The sequence below is a fragment of the Hemiscyllium ocellatum genome, chromosome 3 (assembly GCF_020745735.1).
Source record: "Hemiscyllium ocellatum isolate sHemOce1 chromosome 3, sHemOce1.pat.X.cur, whole genome shotgun sequence".
Lineage (NCBI taxonomy): Eukaryota > Metazoa > Chordata > Chondrichthyes > Orectolobiformes > Hemiscylliidae > Hemiscyllium > Hemiscyllium ocellatum.
In genome coordinates this window covers 88918397-88933545 of record NC_083403.1, presented here as the reverse complement: position 1 = coordinate 88933545, position 15149 = coordinate 88918397, and the positions used below count along the sequence as shown (strand labels likewise).

At 41.7% G+C, this 15149-nt stretch overlaps 1 protein-coding gene across 3 annotated transcripts in view; it reads left to right on the top strand.

Annotated features, from left to right (window-relative positions):
* Nucleotides 1-15149, top strand: part of ift172 (intraflagellar transport 172) — a 242173-nt gene that overhangs the window by 86221 nt on the left and 140803 nt on the right. For all 3 annotated transcript variants that reach the window (XM_060851638.1, XM_060851630.1, XM_060851645.1), the window contains 2 exons: nucleotides 3061-3145; nucleotides 14433-14525. In XM_060851638.1, the coding sequence (XP_060707621.1) occupies nucleotides 3061-3145; nucleotides 14433-14525 (178 nt within the window). The remainder of the gene's footprint in view (nucleotides 1-3060; nucleotides 3146-14432; nucleotides 14526-15149) is intronic.

Sequence of the window (15149 nt, the reverse complement as noted above, 5' to 3'; positions counted from 1 at the left end):
TATTCAGGTGGACTGGGAAAATCAGGTTGGTAGTGGATTGCAAGAAAAGGAATTTGTTAAATGCCTACGAGATTGCTTTTTGGAGCAGCTTGTGATGGAGCCCACTAGGGAACAGGTAATACTGGATTTAGTCTTGTGCAATGAGGCGGACTTGACAAGGGAGCTTAAGGTGAAGGAACCCTGGGGAGGCAGTGATCATAATATGATTAAATTTACTCTCAGTTTGAGAGGGAGAAGATAGACCAGAGGTCATGGTATTATACCTGAATATAGCCAACTATAGAGGCATGAGGGAGGAGCTGAGGAGAATTGACTGAGAGAGGAGCCTAGCAGGAAAGACAGTGGAACAGCAAAGGAGTTTCTGGGAGTAATTCAGGAGACACAGGAGAAATTCATCACGAGGGAAAAAGAAGCATGGTACAGGGACAGGATGAGGCAACATGGCTAACGAGGGAATTCAGGGATAGCATAAAAGCAAAAGAGAAAGCATATAATTTGGAAAATGGCTGTGGGAAACCAGAGGATTGGGAAGCTTACAAAGACCAACAGAGGGTAACAAAAAAAGAAATGAGGGAGAAGATTAAACATGAAGGCAAGCTGGCCAGTAATATAAAGGAAGACTGTAAGGTTTCCTTAGATATATAAAGGGCAAAAGAGAGGCAAACATGGACAGTGGCTGCTGGAAAATGATGATGGTGACCGAGATAGTAGTGTACAACAAGGAAATGGCTGAGGAACTGAACAATTATTTCTTGTCAGTCTTCGTGGTGGAAGACGTGCATAATATCCCAAAAATTAAAGAGAGTGAGGGGACAGAGCTGAGTATCGTGGCTATCACCAAGGAAAGTTTTAGAAAAACTGAATGGCCTGAAGGTGGATAAATCACCTGGACTAGATGGACTACACCTCAGAGTTCTCGCTGAAGAGATAGTAGAAACATTTGTGGTGATTTTTCAGGAATTGCTAAAATCAGAGAGAGTCCCAGAGGACTAGAAAATTGCTAACTTGACACCCCTGTTTAAAAAGGGAGTAAGGCAAAAGACCGAAAATTACTGATTAGCCTAACCTCGATCATGGGTAAGATCCTGGAATCCATTGGGAAGGATAAAATTTCTGAATACTGGAAGTGTCTGGTAAAATAGAGCAAAATCAGCATGGCTTTATCAAGGGGAGGCCATGTTTGACAAATCTACTGGAATTCTTTGAGGAAGTAACGAGGAAGTTAGACCAAGGAGAGCCAATGGATGTTGTCTACCTGAACTTCAAGAAGGCCTTTGACAAGGTGCCACACAGGAGGCTACTCAGTAACATAAGGGCCCGTGATGTTTGAAGCAAGAAGCTTGGCTCTCTGGCAGAAAGCAGAGGGTGGAGATAAGAGTGTCCTTCTCAGGATGGTAGCCAGTGATAAGTGGTGTTCCACAAGCTCAGTGTTGGGACGACAACTTGTCGTTTTATACATTAATTTTGTAGATGAGGGAATTGAGGGTATTCTGGTTATGTTTGCAGATGATAAAAAGATAAGTAGAGGGACAGGTAGCATTAAGGTGGCCGGGAGGCTGCACAAGGATTTAGGCAGATTAGGAAGTGGGCAAAAAAGTGGCAGATGGAGTACAATGTGGGAAAGTGTGAGGTCATGCACTTTGGTAGGAAGATTTGAGGCATGGACTATTTTCTAAATGGGGAGAAAATTCAGAAGTCTGAAGTGCAAAGAGTTCTAGAAGTTCTAGCCCAGGACACTCTCAAGGTAAACTTGCAGGTTGAGTCAGTAGTTAGGATGGCAAATGCAATAATGGCATTTGTTTTGAGAGGGAATTGAATATAAAAGCAGGGATGTACTTATGAGGCTCTGTAAGACTCTGGTCAGACCACATTTGGAGTATTGTGCGCAGTTTTGGACCCCATGTCTCAGGAAGGATGTGTTCAGACGAGGTTCACAAGAACCTTGATGCAAATTGATGCAACAGCTAAAAGCTATTGCAAGAGGAGAGGTGACAGTAGTATTCCTTCACATTAAGGCAACTTCTGCCTAGGATGGCAATAAAAAGTACAATGAGGATGGGGCAGCATGAATCACCAAATTTTGTGGTGATTGTGCAAAAAAAAGTCAAAGAAAGGCCTTTCTTTGCTGACATTATTATTGTCAGCTCAAGTCAGGATATTGCCTAAGTCCTTCTATAGGCTGACATGGGATCTTATTGTTGGAAACACCAGCAAACAGCCTCTACTCCGCTCACTGGCATAAAGGAAAAGGGAAATGATGAATTAAATGAAGATAGTTGGACAAAGCAAGCTGACCTTATGCCCTCTGTCAGTGATTAAATGGAGGTGTGATGATTAATCTTCAATAACCAAGATCTTATTCACGCTTTGTGTCAGTTCTTATTCCAGGGAATGAAGGGTTTTCATGCTGCCCCATCCTCATTGTACTTTTTATTTCCATCCTAGGCAGAAGCTACCTTAATGTGAAGGAAATTACTGTCACCTGTCCTCTTGCAATAACTTTTAGCTGTTGCATCAATTTGCATCAAGGTTCTGACAAAGTTTCAAACCAAATGATTTTGACTAAACACAAACTGACCATCAGTGAATAAATGCAGGTTAATGACCTTATTGTAGATTCATTCTATCACTTTTGGCAATTGGAACATGGAGCTTAGGAGCAGGAGTAGGCAATGCAACCTTCAAGCCTATTTCAACATTCAGCAAGATTATGGCTTATCTGGCTTTCATCTCAACTCCACTTTGCTGTATGTTCTCCATAATCCTTGATTTCCTCGTCTAACAAAATTGATAGGTTAGTAATTGGGTGAATTATTTTAGTGGATATGCCTTCTACCTTATCAACGAGCTACCAATATTGTATTGAAACAGCTTGTTGAGGCATGTAGCTAATTCTGTACAGATTTTCTGCACAATACATAGGATGTTGTCAAAGCCTATAGTCTTTGTTATGTCTAAAATATTCAGTTGTCACAATGAACAAATTTATGTGTTATAATTTGCTCAAAAGCATAAAGCATTGAATCCTTAATCTCAGTACATGTGTTCCTGTTTTTTTAGATGCTTTGCTGCTCTTGGGGATGTAGCGAAAGCTCAATTTCTTTGTGAAACTAATCAGATTGCAGACCAAGCAGCAACAGAATATGTAAGTAGTAAATAAAACTATTAGCAGCAGACACAAAATGGGCAATCAATGGATATAGTTTTTTTAAAAATTATTTTGTTTTTTACATTTGAAAGATTCTGTAAATATTTTACCTTTTTTATATAAACTGAAGCAATATATTAAACTGTAACTTTGTGTGCCCACTAGGATGTTTTAAACACCTGGGCATTATTTTCCTTTTGTCTGACCATGTGTGAGAACAGACTGGCATGGCAGCTCAATGGTTAGCACTGCTGCCTTACAGTGCCTGGGACCCAGGTTCGATTCAGGGTGACTGTTGTATGGAGTTTGCACATTCGCCCCGTGTCTGCATGGATTTCCTCCAGGTGCTCTGGTTCTTCCTACAGCCCATATGCAGGTTAGGTGAATTGGCCATGCTAAATTGCCCATTGTGTTTCAGGGATATATAGGTTAGGTGCATTTATCAGGGGAAATGTAGAGAAATAGGGTAGGCGACTGAGTCTGGGTGGGTTACTCTTCGGAAGGTTGGTGTGGACCTGTTGGGCCAAATGGCCTGTTTCCACACTGTAGAGATTCTATGATTCTATGAGGTTTTGGCTAACTTGCCACTCACATCACTAAAAAAGCTTGACAGTTTGAGTGCCAATAACTTATTAAGAGCTGCCTAGCAAGCTTCTCAGTGAATCACAATCCCTGACAATAGGATCCAAGCACACTAAAAGTGATCTGTTCTTCAGAGGCTGGCAGCATCTGGTTTCTGAAGAAAGTCAGTTCAGATTTACTCTACAAGGCAACCAATGCTAAGAAGATAGATCTTTGTTTTCCTTGCTTCGCATAGGATGGGGACCATAGAGTGAGGGAAGGTCAGGCAGAGGAAGGGGGTAGATTTCAAATGGCCATCCCCTTGTCCCTTATTCATGCCTCTGATTATCCCAGATTGGAGACCCCAAAACTCTGTAGGCAGGTAGCCCTGGTTACCCAGTTGGGAAACTAGAATTCAGACCTTTAAGTAGCCACTAATTGATCACATGAGTCTTAGGTGCTGTGAATTTTGTACGACTTCTGTTAATTAAACCAAACACCCAGAAAAGCTCACCTTGCCTCACAATCTGTTAAAATATGAATGGCAGAGAACTCTCAACTTCCACTATTTAAAGAAAATAACATTTATTTTAACTCTAAAAGTGAACATTAAACAATAATTCACAACTCTAAGCCCCTCTTTCTCTCAACTCCTTATTATTTGGCTCCAACTCTATAATAATATGCTGTTCCAATCAGATACTTGTTAAAATTACACCAACCTAATATCAAATCCACACAGGAGCTATCATCATCTGTGTCTTTCTTCTTCCAGCTGAAGATCTTCCTGGGTCATGTTCTTTCTTTTTACAGTGAATATGTTTCATATGAAAAGATACCTTTGCTTGAGAGTGTTTCCTACCTTCTTGAATTGGTTGCTCTCTCTGCAATTTTCAAAATGTCCACATTTTTATCTGCCCAACATTGTTTCTCTCATTGGTTCGTTGTTAGCAAAACAATAAATTAACTCAATTGGGGTTTTAGTATCCTGGGGCATAATTTAAATTGATTGGTTAAATTTGAATTGTTGTCAAAGCAGCAACCAAAACTCAGGTATCAATTTCGAAGCCAAATGTTACATATTTTCAATTCTCCAGTACATTCTGGGACTGCCATCTAGTCATATACACAGGTGCTTGTAAGCTCACAGTTCAGAATAGCATTCACACTCTCTTAAAGGTATAGTACACGCTTTCAACTTGATACATCTTTCTCACCCAGCGTTTAATCGCCAAGGCAGCAATGGGGTTGGGGATAGTATTTCTTCAGAGTCAAATTGCCCAATTATTTCCTACTCTGACTCCTCCAGAGAAGGAAAATTTGTTCACCGTACAAATTGAAGATGGTCAAGCTCAAAGTTCAGTGCTCACATGATAAAATTATGTATAGTTATTTCTATAGTAGCCCGGAAAAACACTTTTCACCCCACAGATAAAGTATGTTCATTGGATTATTAGTGGGATAGTATGATTAGGGGAATAGGTACTGCTCTCTACAGGCATGAGTGTTAGGGCTGTGATGCATGCCTATTGCAAGGGATAAGGACATTCCGTCAGGGCTGGAGAGGAACTTGGGGTTAGCGGGGTATCCAATTGTCATGCACTTTGGTACTCACAACATTGATAGGAGGTTCTGCTGAAAGATTTTGAATAGTTAGCAGCTAAACTAAAATGCAGAACCTGCAAGGTGACAATCTCAGATTACTGTAGGCACATTTGTATAGGATAAATAAATAATAAGCCTGGTGTAGGAGGAATTCATTTCATTCGTGGGGCACTGGCACCAGTACTAGGCTAGCTATTCCAGTGGCCAATCTTCATTTGAACTATGCTGAGACCAGTACCTGAAGCTGTAGTACTAAAGTACTAAAGCTGTAGGTAGGACTTTAAATTAATTAGACTGGGAGAGAGGGTTTGAGAGAAGGAAAGTGTAGGCTTGTAAGTTAAAAGGACAACTATTTTGACAATCATACACAGAGTGGGACAGAAAGGAACAGAGAAAATAAGCATTTAAAAAAGAGGCAAATAGGAACAAAAGGTAATCAGGCAAAATTAATTGTTCTTTACTTAAATGTACATGTACTTGGTACAAAAAAAATCAATTAGATCCATAAATAGAGATTTATGGATATGATCGTTTAGCCATTATGGAGAAATGGTTGCAAGGAATTCAATGCTGAGAACTTAACATTCAGGGATATGTGACTTTTCGAAAGGCTAGGCAGGGTAGGAATGGTGGTGTGGTGGTTTTGTCAATACAAGATCGAATTATTGTGTTAGTAAGAAATTATTTTGGATTGAGTGCAGATAAAAAATAAGAGGAAGAAGACGCAGTGGGAATAGTCTGTAGGCACTTGAATAGTAGCTGTTCTGTGGAACCAAGACTAAATCAGAACATAATGAGGGCATGTTAAAAAAAGACAATCCATTTAACGTGGGTGACTTTAATCTTTGTATGGGTTGGAAAAATCAAATTAGCAGAGGGAGCCATGTGGAAGAGTTTGGGATAGTTTGGATCCACAACATATTGTTAAAGCAATCAGAGAGCAGGATGTTTTAAATCTGTAATTTGTCATGATTAGATTAGATTACTTACAGTGTGGAAACAGGCCCTTCGGCCCAACAAGTCCACACCGACCCGCCAAAGTGCAACCCACCCATACCCCTACACCTAACACTACGGGCAATTTAGCATGGCCAATTCACCTGACCTGCACATCTTTGGACTGTGGGAGGAAACTGGAGCACCCGGAGGAAAGCCACGCAGACACGGGGAGAATGTGCAAACTCCACACAGTCAGTCGCCTAAGTCTGGAATTGAACCCGGGTCTCTGGTGCTGTGAGGCAGCAGTGCTAACCACTGTGCCACCCGTCATGTGTTACATTTAATAAATTGTTTTTGAATAAAAGACCATCTTGGAAACAATGACCATAACAGGGTAGAATTTGGCATTCAACTTGCGAGTGGGAAATGTGAGTGGAAAACAATTGTGTTAAAATTAAATAAGAGTAATAACATGAGAATGAAGGCAGAGTTCACTGAAGTGGATTGGGAAAGGAGTTTTAAAGATACAGGTCATTCTGCTATAAAATGACTGTTGTGTTCCACTGTGACCTTGTGCTGTAGGAAATAATGCTATGGAAAAACACTATAGAAAATCACATTGAAGAAAATCAGCAGTAGAAAATCAGTATACCCGTTCAGTAGAGTGTTTGCATTATTCAAACAATGTCCACAATTCGTGTGTTGTTTTATAGCCAACTTGTGCTTATGAAACATGCTTATAACAGAATGTCCTGTGGGTGGATGAACAATGGCAGATGTTTTTTTAAAAAATTCATTACTCAGCAAGGATATATGAGGAAGGGGATAAACTGGCCTTTGTTTACCAGGGAATTTAAAGACAGTGTCAAATGAAAAGGAAAATGTACAGTGTAGCAAATATTATCAGTGGTTTGGGAAAGAAAAGTTTTAAAATCCAACAAAAGATATCTGAAAATGTAGTGAGAAGAAAACAAACAAACTGAGGGCAAACTATCAGTTAACATAAAAGTTAACATTTACAGGAAAAAAGGTCGATGGGATATAGTCAACAGACGGAAAGGGAATAGGCAGACAGTGCAGGGATCCCTTAGGGGCCCTTCCCTTCAATAATAAGTACACGGTTTTGGATATTGTTGGGGGATTCGACCTACATGGGAAAGCCATAGTGATCAGGTCTCTGGCACTGAGCCTGGCTCTGTGGCTCAGAAGGAAAAGAGGGAGATCAGAAAAGTGCTAGTGGTAGGAGATTCAATAGTTAGAGGATTGGACAGGAGATTCTTTGGTTGTAAATGGGACTCCTGGAAGGTATGTTGCCTCCTAAGTGCCAGGGTCCGGGATGTCTCTGATCGAGTCTACAAGATTTTGAAGGAGGATGGTGAGTAGCCAGGAGTTGTGGTGTACATTGGCACCAGTGACATAACCAGGAGAAGGATTGAGGATCTATAAAGTGATTTCAGGGAGTTAGGTCAGAAGCTAAAAAGCAGGACAAGCAGAGTAGTAATCTCAGGATTACTACCGGTGCCACATGCTAGTGAGCTGAGGAACAGGGAGCGAGTGTAGCTAAACATGTAGCTACAGGGCTGGTGCAGGATATAGGGCTTCAGATACATAGATCATTGAGGTACCTTCTGGGGAAGGTGGGACCCGTACATGAAGGATGGGTTGCACTTAAACTGGAGGGGCACCAATGTCCTGGGCAGGAGATTCGCTACAGCACTTCGGAAGTGTTTAAACTAGTTTGACATGGGAAATAAGAACCAGAGCTACAGATCAGAGGAGAGGGAAGTTGTTGAACAGGCAGAAATAGAATGCAGAGAGTCTGACAGGAAGTATACACAGTTGATAGGGCAATGGAGTTGGTTAAAGTGTGTCTGTTTCAATACAAGGTGTGTCAGGAGTAAGAGTGATGAACTTAGAGCATGGATCAATACTTGGAACTACAAGGTTGTGGCCATAACAGAGACATGGATTTCACAGTGGCAGGAATGGTTGCTGGATGTTTCAGGGTTTAGAGGTTTTAAAATGATTGGGGGTGGGGGTGGAGCTGGGGGGGGGGTGGGGTTGGGAGAAGAGTGAAAAGAAGGGGAGTAGCACTGTTCATTAGAAACTGATTCACAGCTGCAGAAAAGGAGGTTGTTGAGCAGGGCTCGTCTACTGAGTTAGTATGGATGGAAGTCAGTAACAGCAAAGTAGTGATCACTTTCTTAGATGTTTTCTGTAGATATCGCAATAGCAGCAGAGAGATAGAAGAACAGATTGGACAGCAGATCTTGGAAAGGTGCAGATGTAACAAAGTTGTTGTTATGGGTGACTTCAATTTCCCCAGTATTCAGTGGAACCTCCTTAGTGCAGATGGTCTGGATAGAGCCGATTTTGTCAGATGTGTCCAGGAAGGATTCCTGACTCAATATGTAGATAGGCCAACTAAGGGTGAGGCCATGTTGGATTTGCTGCAAGGCAACGAGCCAAGCCAGGTGTCAGAGCTCTCGGTGGGAGAGCATTTCTGTGACAGTGAGGACAACTGCCTCGTCTTTGCCATAACCATGGAGAGAGATAGGAGCAGACAGTATGGGAAGGTATTTAATTTGGTGAGGGGAAATTATACTGCTATTAGACAGGAGCTGTGGAGTATAACTTGGGAAGGATTGTTCTACAAGAATGGCACAACAGAAATGTGGAGGCTGTTTAAGGACCACTTGTTGCGAGTGTTAGATAACTTTGTCCCACTGTAACAGGCAAGGAATGATAAGGTGAAGGAGCCTTGAATGACAAGAGCAGAGGGTCTTCTTGTCAAAAGGAAGAAGGAAGTTTACTGAAGGTTGAGGAAATAAAGATCTGGCGTGGCTTTACAGGATTATATGGTAGCTAGTAAAGATCTCAAAATTGGACTGAGGAGAGCTGGGAGGGGGCATGGAAAAGCCTTGGTGGGAAGGATTAGGGAAAACACAAAGACATTCTACACTTACATGAGGAATAAGAAAATGATCAGAGATGAGGGTAGAGCTGATCAGGGATATTGGACGGAATTTGTGCCTGGAGTCTGAAGAAGTAGGTATGGCCCAAAATGAGTTTTTTTTCTTCAGTATTCACAAGAGACACGGACCTTATTGATAGTGAGGACGGCGTTGACCAGGTTATTAGGCTTGAACAGATTGAACAGAAAATAAGGAAGTGGATGTGCTGGGAATTCTGGGAAGCATCAAGATAGATAAGTCCCCAGGGCCGGACCAGATATATCTAAGGTTACGACAGGAAGCGAGGAATGAGAATGGCGATGTTCTTTGCATCTTCCCTCCAATCTCCCATGGAGAGTAAGCAAATGTTGTTCCTCTGTTCAAGAAAGGAAAAGGGGCAATCCCTGGGAATTACAGACCTGTCAGTCTTACGTCTGTAGTAAGCAAGGTATAGGAAAGGATTCTGAGAGATAGAATTTATGGCTATTTGGAAAACATAGTTTGATTGAAGATAGTCAGCATGACTTTGTGAGAGGCAGGTCATGCCTCATAAGACTTATTGAGTTCTTTGAGGATGTGACAAGGCAAGTTGATGAAGGTTGAGCGGTGGACGTGGTCTATATGGATTTCACTAAGACATTTGATAAGGTTCCCATCGTAGGCTCAATCAGAAAGTTAGGAATTATGGGATAAAGGGAAATTTGTCTGTCTGGATACAGAATCAGCTGGCTGAAAGAAGACTGGTAGTGGATGGAAAATATTCCGGCTGGAAGTCAGTGACCAGTGGTGTGCCATAGGGATCTGTTCTTGGGCCTCTACTCTTTGTAAATTTTATAACTGACTTGGATGAAAAAGTGGAAGGGTGGGTTAATAAGTTTGCCGATGACAAAGGTCGATAGTGTTGAATATAGTGTCGAGGACTGATGCAGGCTACAATGTGACATTGACAGGATGCAGAACTGGGCTAAGAAATGGCAGATGGAGTTCAACCTGGATAAATGTGAAGTGATTCATTTTGGAAGGTTGAATTTGAATGCTGAATACAGGGTTAAAGATAGGATTCTTGGCAGTGTTGAGGAACAGAGGGATCTTAGGTCCATGTACATAGATCCCTCAAGGTTGTCACCCAAGTTGATAGGGTTGTTAAGAAGGTGCATGGTGTGTTGGCTTTCATTAATGGGGGATTGAATTTAAGAGCCATGAGGTTATGCTGCAGTTCTATAAAGGAGACCGTGAGGTATGCAGATGCTGGAGATCAGAGTTGAGAGTGTGTTACTGGAAAAACACAGCAGGTAAGGCAGCATCCGAGGAGCAGGAAAATTGATGTTTTGGGCCGAGCCCTTCATCGGGAATGAGGCTGGGAGCCTTGGGAATGGAGGGATAAGTGGGAGGGGGTTGGGCTGGGGAGAAGGTAGCACTACGCCCCTCCCATTTATCTCTCCACCCCCGAGGCTCCCAACCTCATTCCTTTTGAAGGGTTCAGGCCTGAAGCATTGATTTTTCTGCTCCTCGGATGCTGCCTAACCTGCTGTGCTTTTCCAGTAACACATTCTCAACCCTGCAGCTCTATGGAGCCCTAGTTAGACCATGCTTGGAATATTGTGTTCAGTTCTGTTCATCTCATATAGGAAGGATGAGAAAGTTTTAGAGAGGGTGCAAAGGAGATTTACCAGGGTGCTGCCTGATCTGGAGGGCATGTCTTGTGGGGAGAGGTTGATGGAGCTGGGGCTTTTCTCATTGGAACGAAGAAGGGTGAGAGGGGACTTGATAGAGGTGCACAAGATAATGGGGGCATAGATAGAGTGAATAGTCGGAGACTTTTTCCTGGGGCAGAATGGCTGTCACAAGAGGGCATAATTTTTTGTTATTGGAGGAGGGTTTAGGAGAGATATCAGAGAGTGGTGGGTGTGTGGAATGCACTGCCAGCACTGATAGTAGAGTCAGATACATTAGGAACATTTAAGCAACTCTTGGATAAGCACATGGATGATAGTAAAATGAAGGGTATGTAGGTTAGTTTGATCTTGGAGCAGGACAAAAGGTCAACACAACATCAAGGGCCTCAAGGTTGGGTGACTGACTATGTGAAGTTTGTACGTTCTCCCCATATCTGCATGGATTTCTGCCAGGTGCACCGGTTTCCTCCCACATATTAGTTGGATTGTCTAGGGATGAATAGTCTAGTTGGGTGAGTTATGGTAAATGTGGGTTTATGTGGATATGATGAGGAAGAGATGCTACTTGGAGGGTTGATGCAGACACGGTGGGTGAAATGGCCTCTAGCTGCACCATGATTTCTCTAATTTCCATTCCCATAAAAAGCAATAACAAAAAGAAAGAATGTGAAAGCTCCCTAATTTTCCCCTACTACTTCTTTTGCTCACCTTCCTCCTACTTTAACCTGAGCCACCCTTCCTTTGAAACGTATTTCTCTTTTTGCTTCTCCCCTTTTAAGTATTGCAAATATTCAAATAAATTCCATTTTCTCCAACAATATTGTTATGTTGTTACCTTTAAACATTGAGAAATCTTTGTCTCTTGTGGGGCTTCCATTTGACCTGCCTGTTTAACATTGATGTTTGCATTTAAAGCCAAGTAGTGCTGGGGATTTTTCTGAGTCCTTTTACTTTATCAGGTTCAAATTCATGGGGCTTTGGCACCAGTACTGGGAATTGGCAGTTGTTCTGATGCCACTTGGATCATGCTAGGACTACAGTCTTGAAGATTCGCATAAAGTGAGAAGTGGTGAGGGCTCAGCAAAAGTTATTAAAGTTTCCAGAACTAGTAATAGGACAAACTACGGAAAATGTCAGACTCTAACTTTAGGCACAATGGATGAGGGGACAACTATGATAAGGGAGTGCAGTCATTGAAAACTGAGGGTTGTGTACTTAACTGCACAAAGTATATGAAACAAGGAAAATGAGCTTGCAGTACAGACTGAAATTGGCAGGTACATTGTTATAGTTATCACAGGCATAGCTACAAAGGAATCAGAGCTGGATCCTAAATTTTCAAGAATACACATTCTATCTGAAGAAAAGGTTGTGGGGTTGCCTTGTTTGTAAGAAATCAAATTAGATCGACAGCAAGGAGTGGTATAGAGCAGGAATGCTGATAATCTGTGTGGATAGAGTTGTGGAACTGCAAAGGAAAAAATACCTGATGGAAGTTGTGTACAGTTCTCCAAACAGTAGCCAGGTTGTGGGGAAGTAAATAAATCAGGAATCAGAAAAGGCATGTTAGAAATGTGCTATTATAATAATCATGGGAGACTTCAAGATGCAGGTAGCCTGGGAAAGTCAGGTTGGTAGTGGATTTCCAGGAAAGGAATTTGTGGAATGTCTAAGACATTTTCTTGAGTAATTTATTATAGAACCTGCTGAGAAACAGGAAATTCTGGATGTGGTAATATGTAATGAGACAGACTTGATTAAGGATCTCAAGGTGAAAGAACCCCTGAGGGGACAGAGACCATAATGTGATTAAACTCACCCTGCTCTTTGAGAAGTAGAAGCTGGAATCACATGTAATGGTAACCACAAAGACATGAGGGGAGAACTTGCCAGAGTTGATTGGAAGGGTACCTATTAAGGAAGACAGTGCAGCAGCAGTGGTAGAAGCTCTGACGTAATTTAGGAAGCACAGGAAATCCATCCCAAGTAAGAGGAAGACAAGGGAGCTATGGCTGACAAGGGAAGTCAGACACAGTATAAAAATAGACACCGTGGTGAGGATTAGTGGGGAGCCAGAGGAATGGGCGGCATGGTGGCACAGTGGTTAGCACTGCTGCCTACAGCGCCAGAGACCCAGGTTCAGTTCCCACCTCAGGCAACTGTCTGTGTGGAGTTTGCACATTCTCCCCGTGTTTGTGTGGCTTTCCTCCGGGTGCTCCAGTTTCCTCCCGCAATCCAAAAATGTGCAGGTCAGATGAATTGGCCAGGCTAAATTGCCCATTGTGTTAGGTGAAGGGGTAAATGTAGGGGAATGTGTCTGGGTGGGCGGCTCTTCAGAGGGTCGGTGTGGACTTGTTGGGCCGAAGGGCCTATTTCCACACTGTAAGTAATCTAATCTAAGTCTTTAAAAAAACCAGCAGAGGATAACTTAAAAAAAACAATAACTGTGGAGGGGAGAAGGTGAAATGAGAATAGAGTTTAGAATGGGTGAGCGGCTATCTGATTGAAACTTACAGAATATTGAGAGGCTTCTTTAAAATGGACATAGAGAAAATGTTTCCACAAATAGGAGACTAGGACCCAAGAGCACAGCCTCAGAATGAAGGGATGACCTTTCAGAACTGACTTGAGGAGGAATTTTTCAGCTAGAAGGTGGTTAACCTGTGGAACGTATTGCCAGAGAGGGTTGTGGAGGTCAAATCATTGAGTGTATTTAAGACAAAGTTAAATAGGTTCTTGATTGTGGAGAGAAGACAGGAGAAAAGTGTTGAGAAACATAGCAGCCATGATTGAATGGCAGAACCGACTCAATGGGCCAAATGGCTTAATTCTGCTCCTGTCTTATGGTCTTACGTAACACAAGTGTGTTACGTAAGACCATAAGACAGCTCCTAAAATCTGATCCTGTAATATTAAACCAATAGGAAAATTGCATACACTGTCTCAAAATGCACCTTCAGGCTCTGCACTTTAGATTTAGATTTAGATTACTTACAGTGTGGAAACAGGCCCTTCGGCCCAACAAGTCCACACCGACCCGCCGAAGCACAACCCACCCAGATCCATACCCCTACATTTACCTAACACTACGGGCAATTTAACATGGCCAATTCACCTAGCCTGCACATCTTTGGACTGTGGGAGGAAACCGGAGCGCCCGGAGGAAACCCACACAGACACGGGGAGAATGTGCAAACTCCACACAGACAGTCGCCCGAGTCGGGAATTGAACCCGGGTCTCGGGCGCTGTGAGGCAGCAGTGCTAACTGCTGTGCCACCGTGCCGCCCACAATTATTTATTCTCTGGTAATGAAGATCAATTCCAGCATTATATGTTTATGCAATTGAACTATAAAACGTACTTGAACAATTTGGATAAAATGTGTTTTTTTCTGTATGCCTGATATTACACCAGAAAAACAATTGTTTAGATCTGTTTTAATTTTGATTGCTTAACTATATATTTTTGTTTGGACATCAGACTACCATTTAATTGTTCTCAGTAAAATAGTGAAAGAACAGATGCTAATTTTTTCCTTTGTTTTTTAGGGAGGTGATGGCTCAGACAATTACCTTGTTCGTGCACGATTGGCTATGTTGGAGAAAAACTACAAATTAGCAGAAAGTTACTATCTGGAACAAGTATGTTTGCAAAAGTATTAATTAATTAAAAACCATTATCAGAATACTGTTGGCCACTGAACTTTATGCATACACTGAAACTTGCACACTTGTAAATTTTAATGTTGGTTGTATAGTTTTCAGTGCAGACAGTATAATGACACATAATTTTCATTGATAAAAGCAAAATTTCTTCCATCTTAATGAAACTATCTTGAGAGTAATTGTTACTCTGCATCAATTTATAGGCATATAAAGCAAACAGATGTTTAAGTGTGAAATGTATGTCTTTGAACAATGTCACTTATTTAACAATTTTACTATTTAATTTTTCACAGCAGCTGTATTTGCAACTTTTCAATTCACTAAAGCACTATAAATGATACAAAAATCATGATGTAATCTTTGGGAGGGTTTCAGCTATTGAACGTTTAAAGGACTGCTTTTTTGTTTTGGCAGGCCTTTAAAGTCAGCTAGTTCCACTCACCAGCCTTTTACCCATTGTACTGAAAATGTTTTCTTCACATAAATATGCACATCCCTCTTGAAAGCCTTTGTTCAATCTTTTGGAGATGCCAGTGTTGGACTGGGGTGTACAAAGTTAAAAATCACAACACCAGGTTATAGTCCAACAGGTCCAATAAA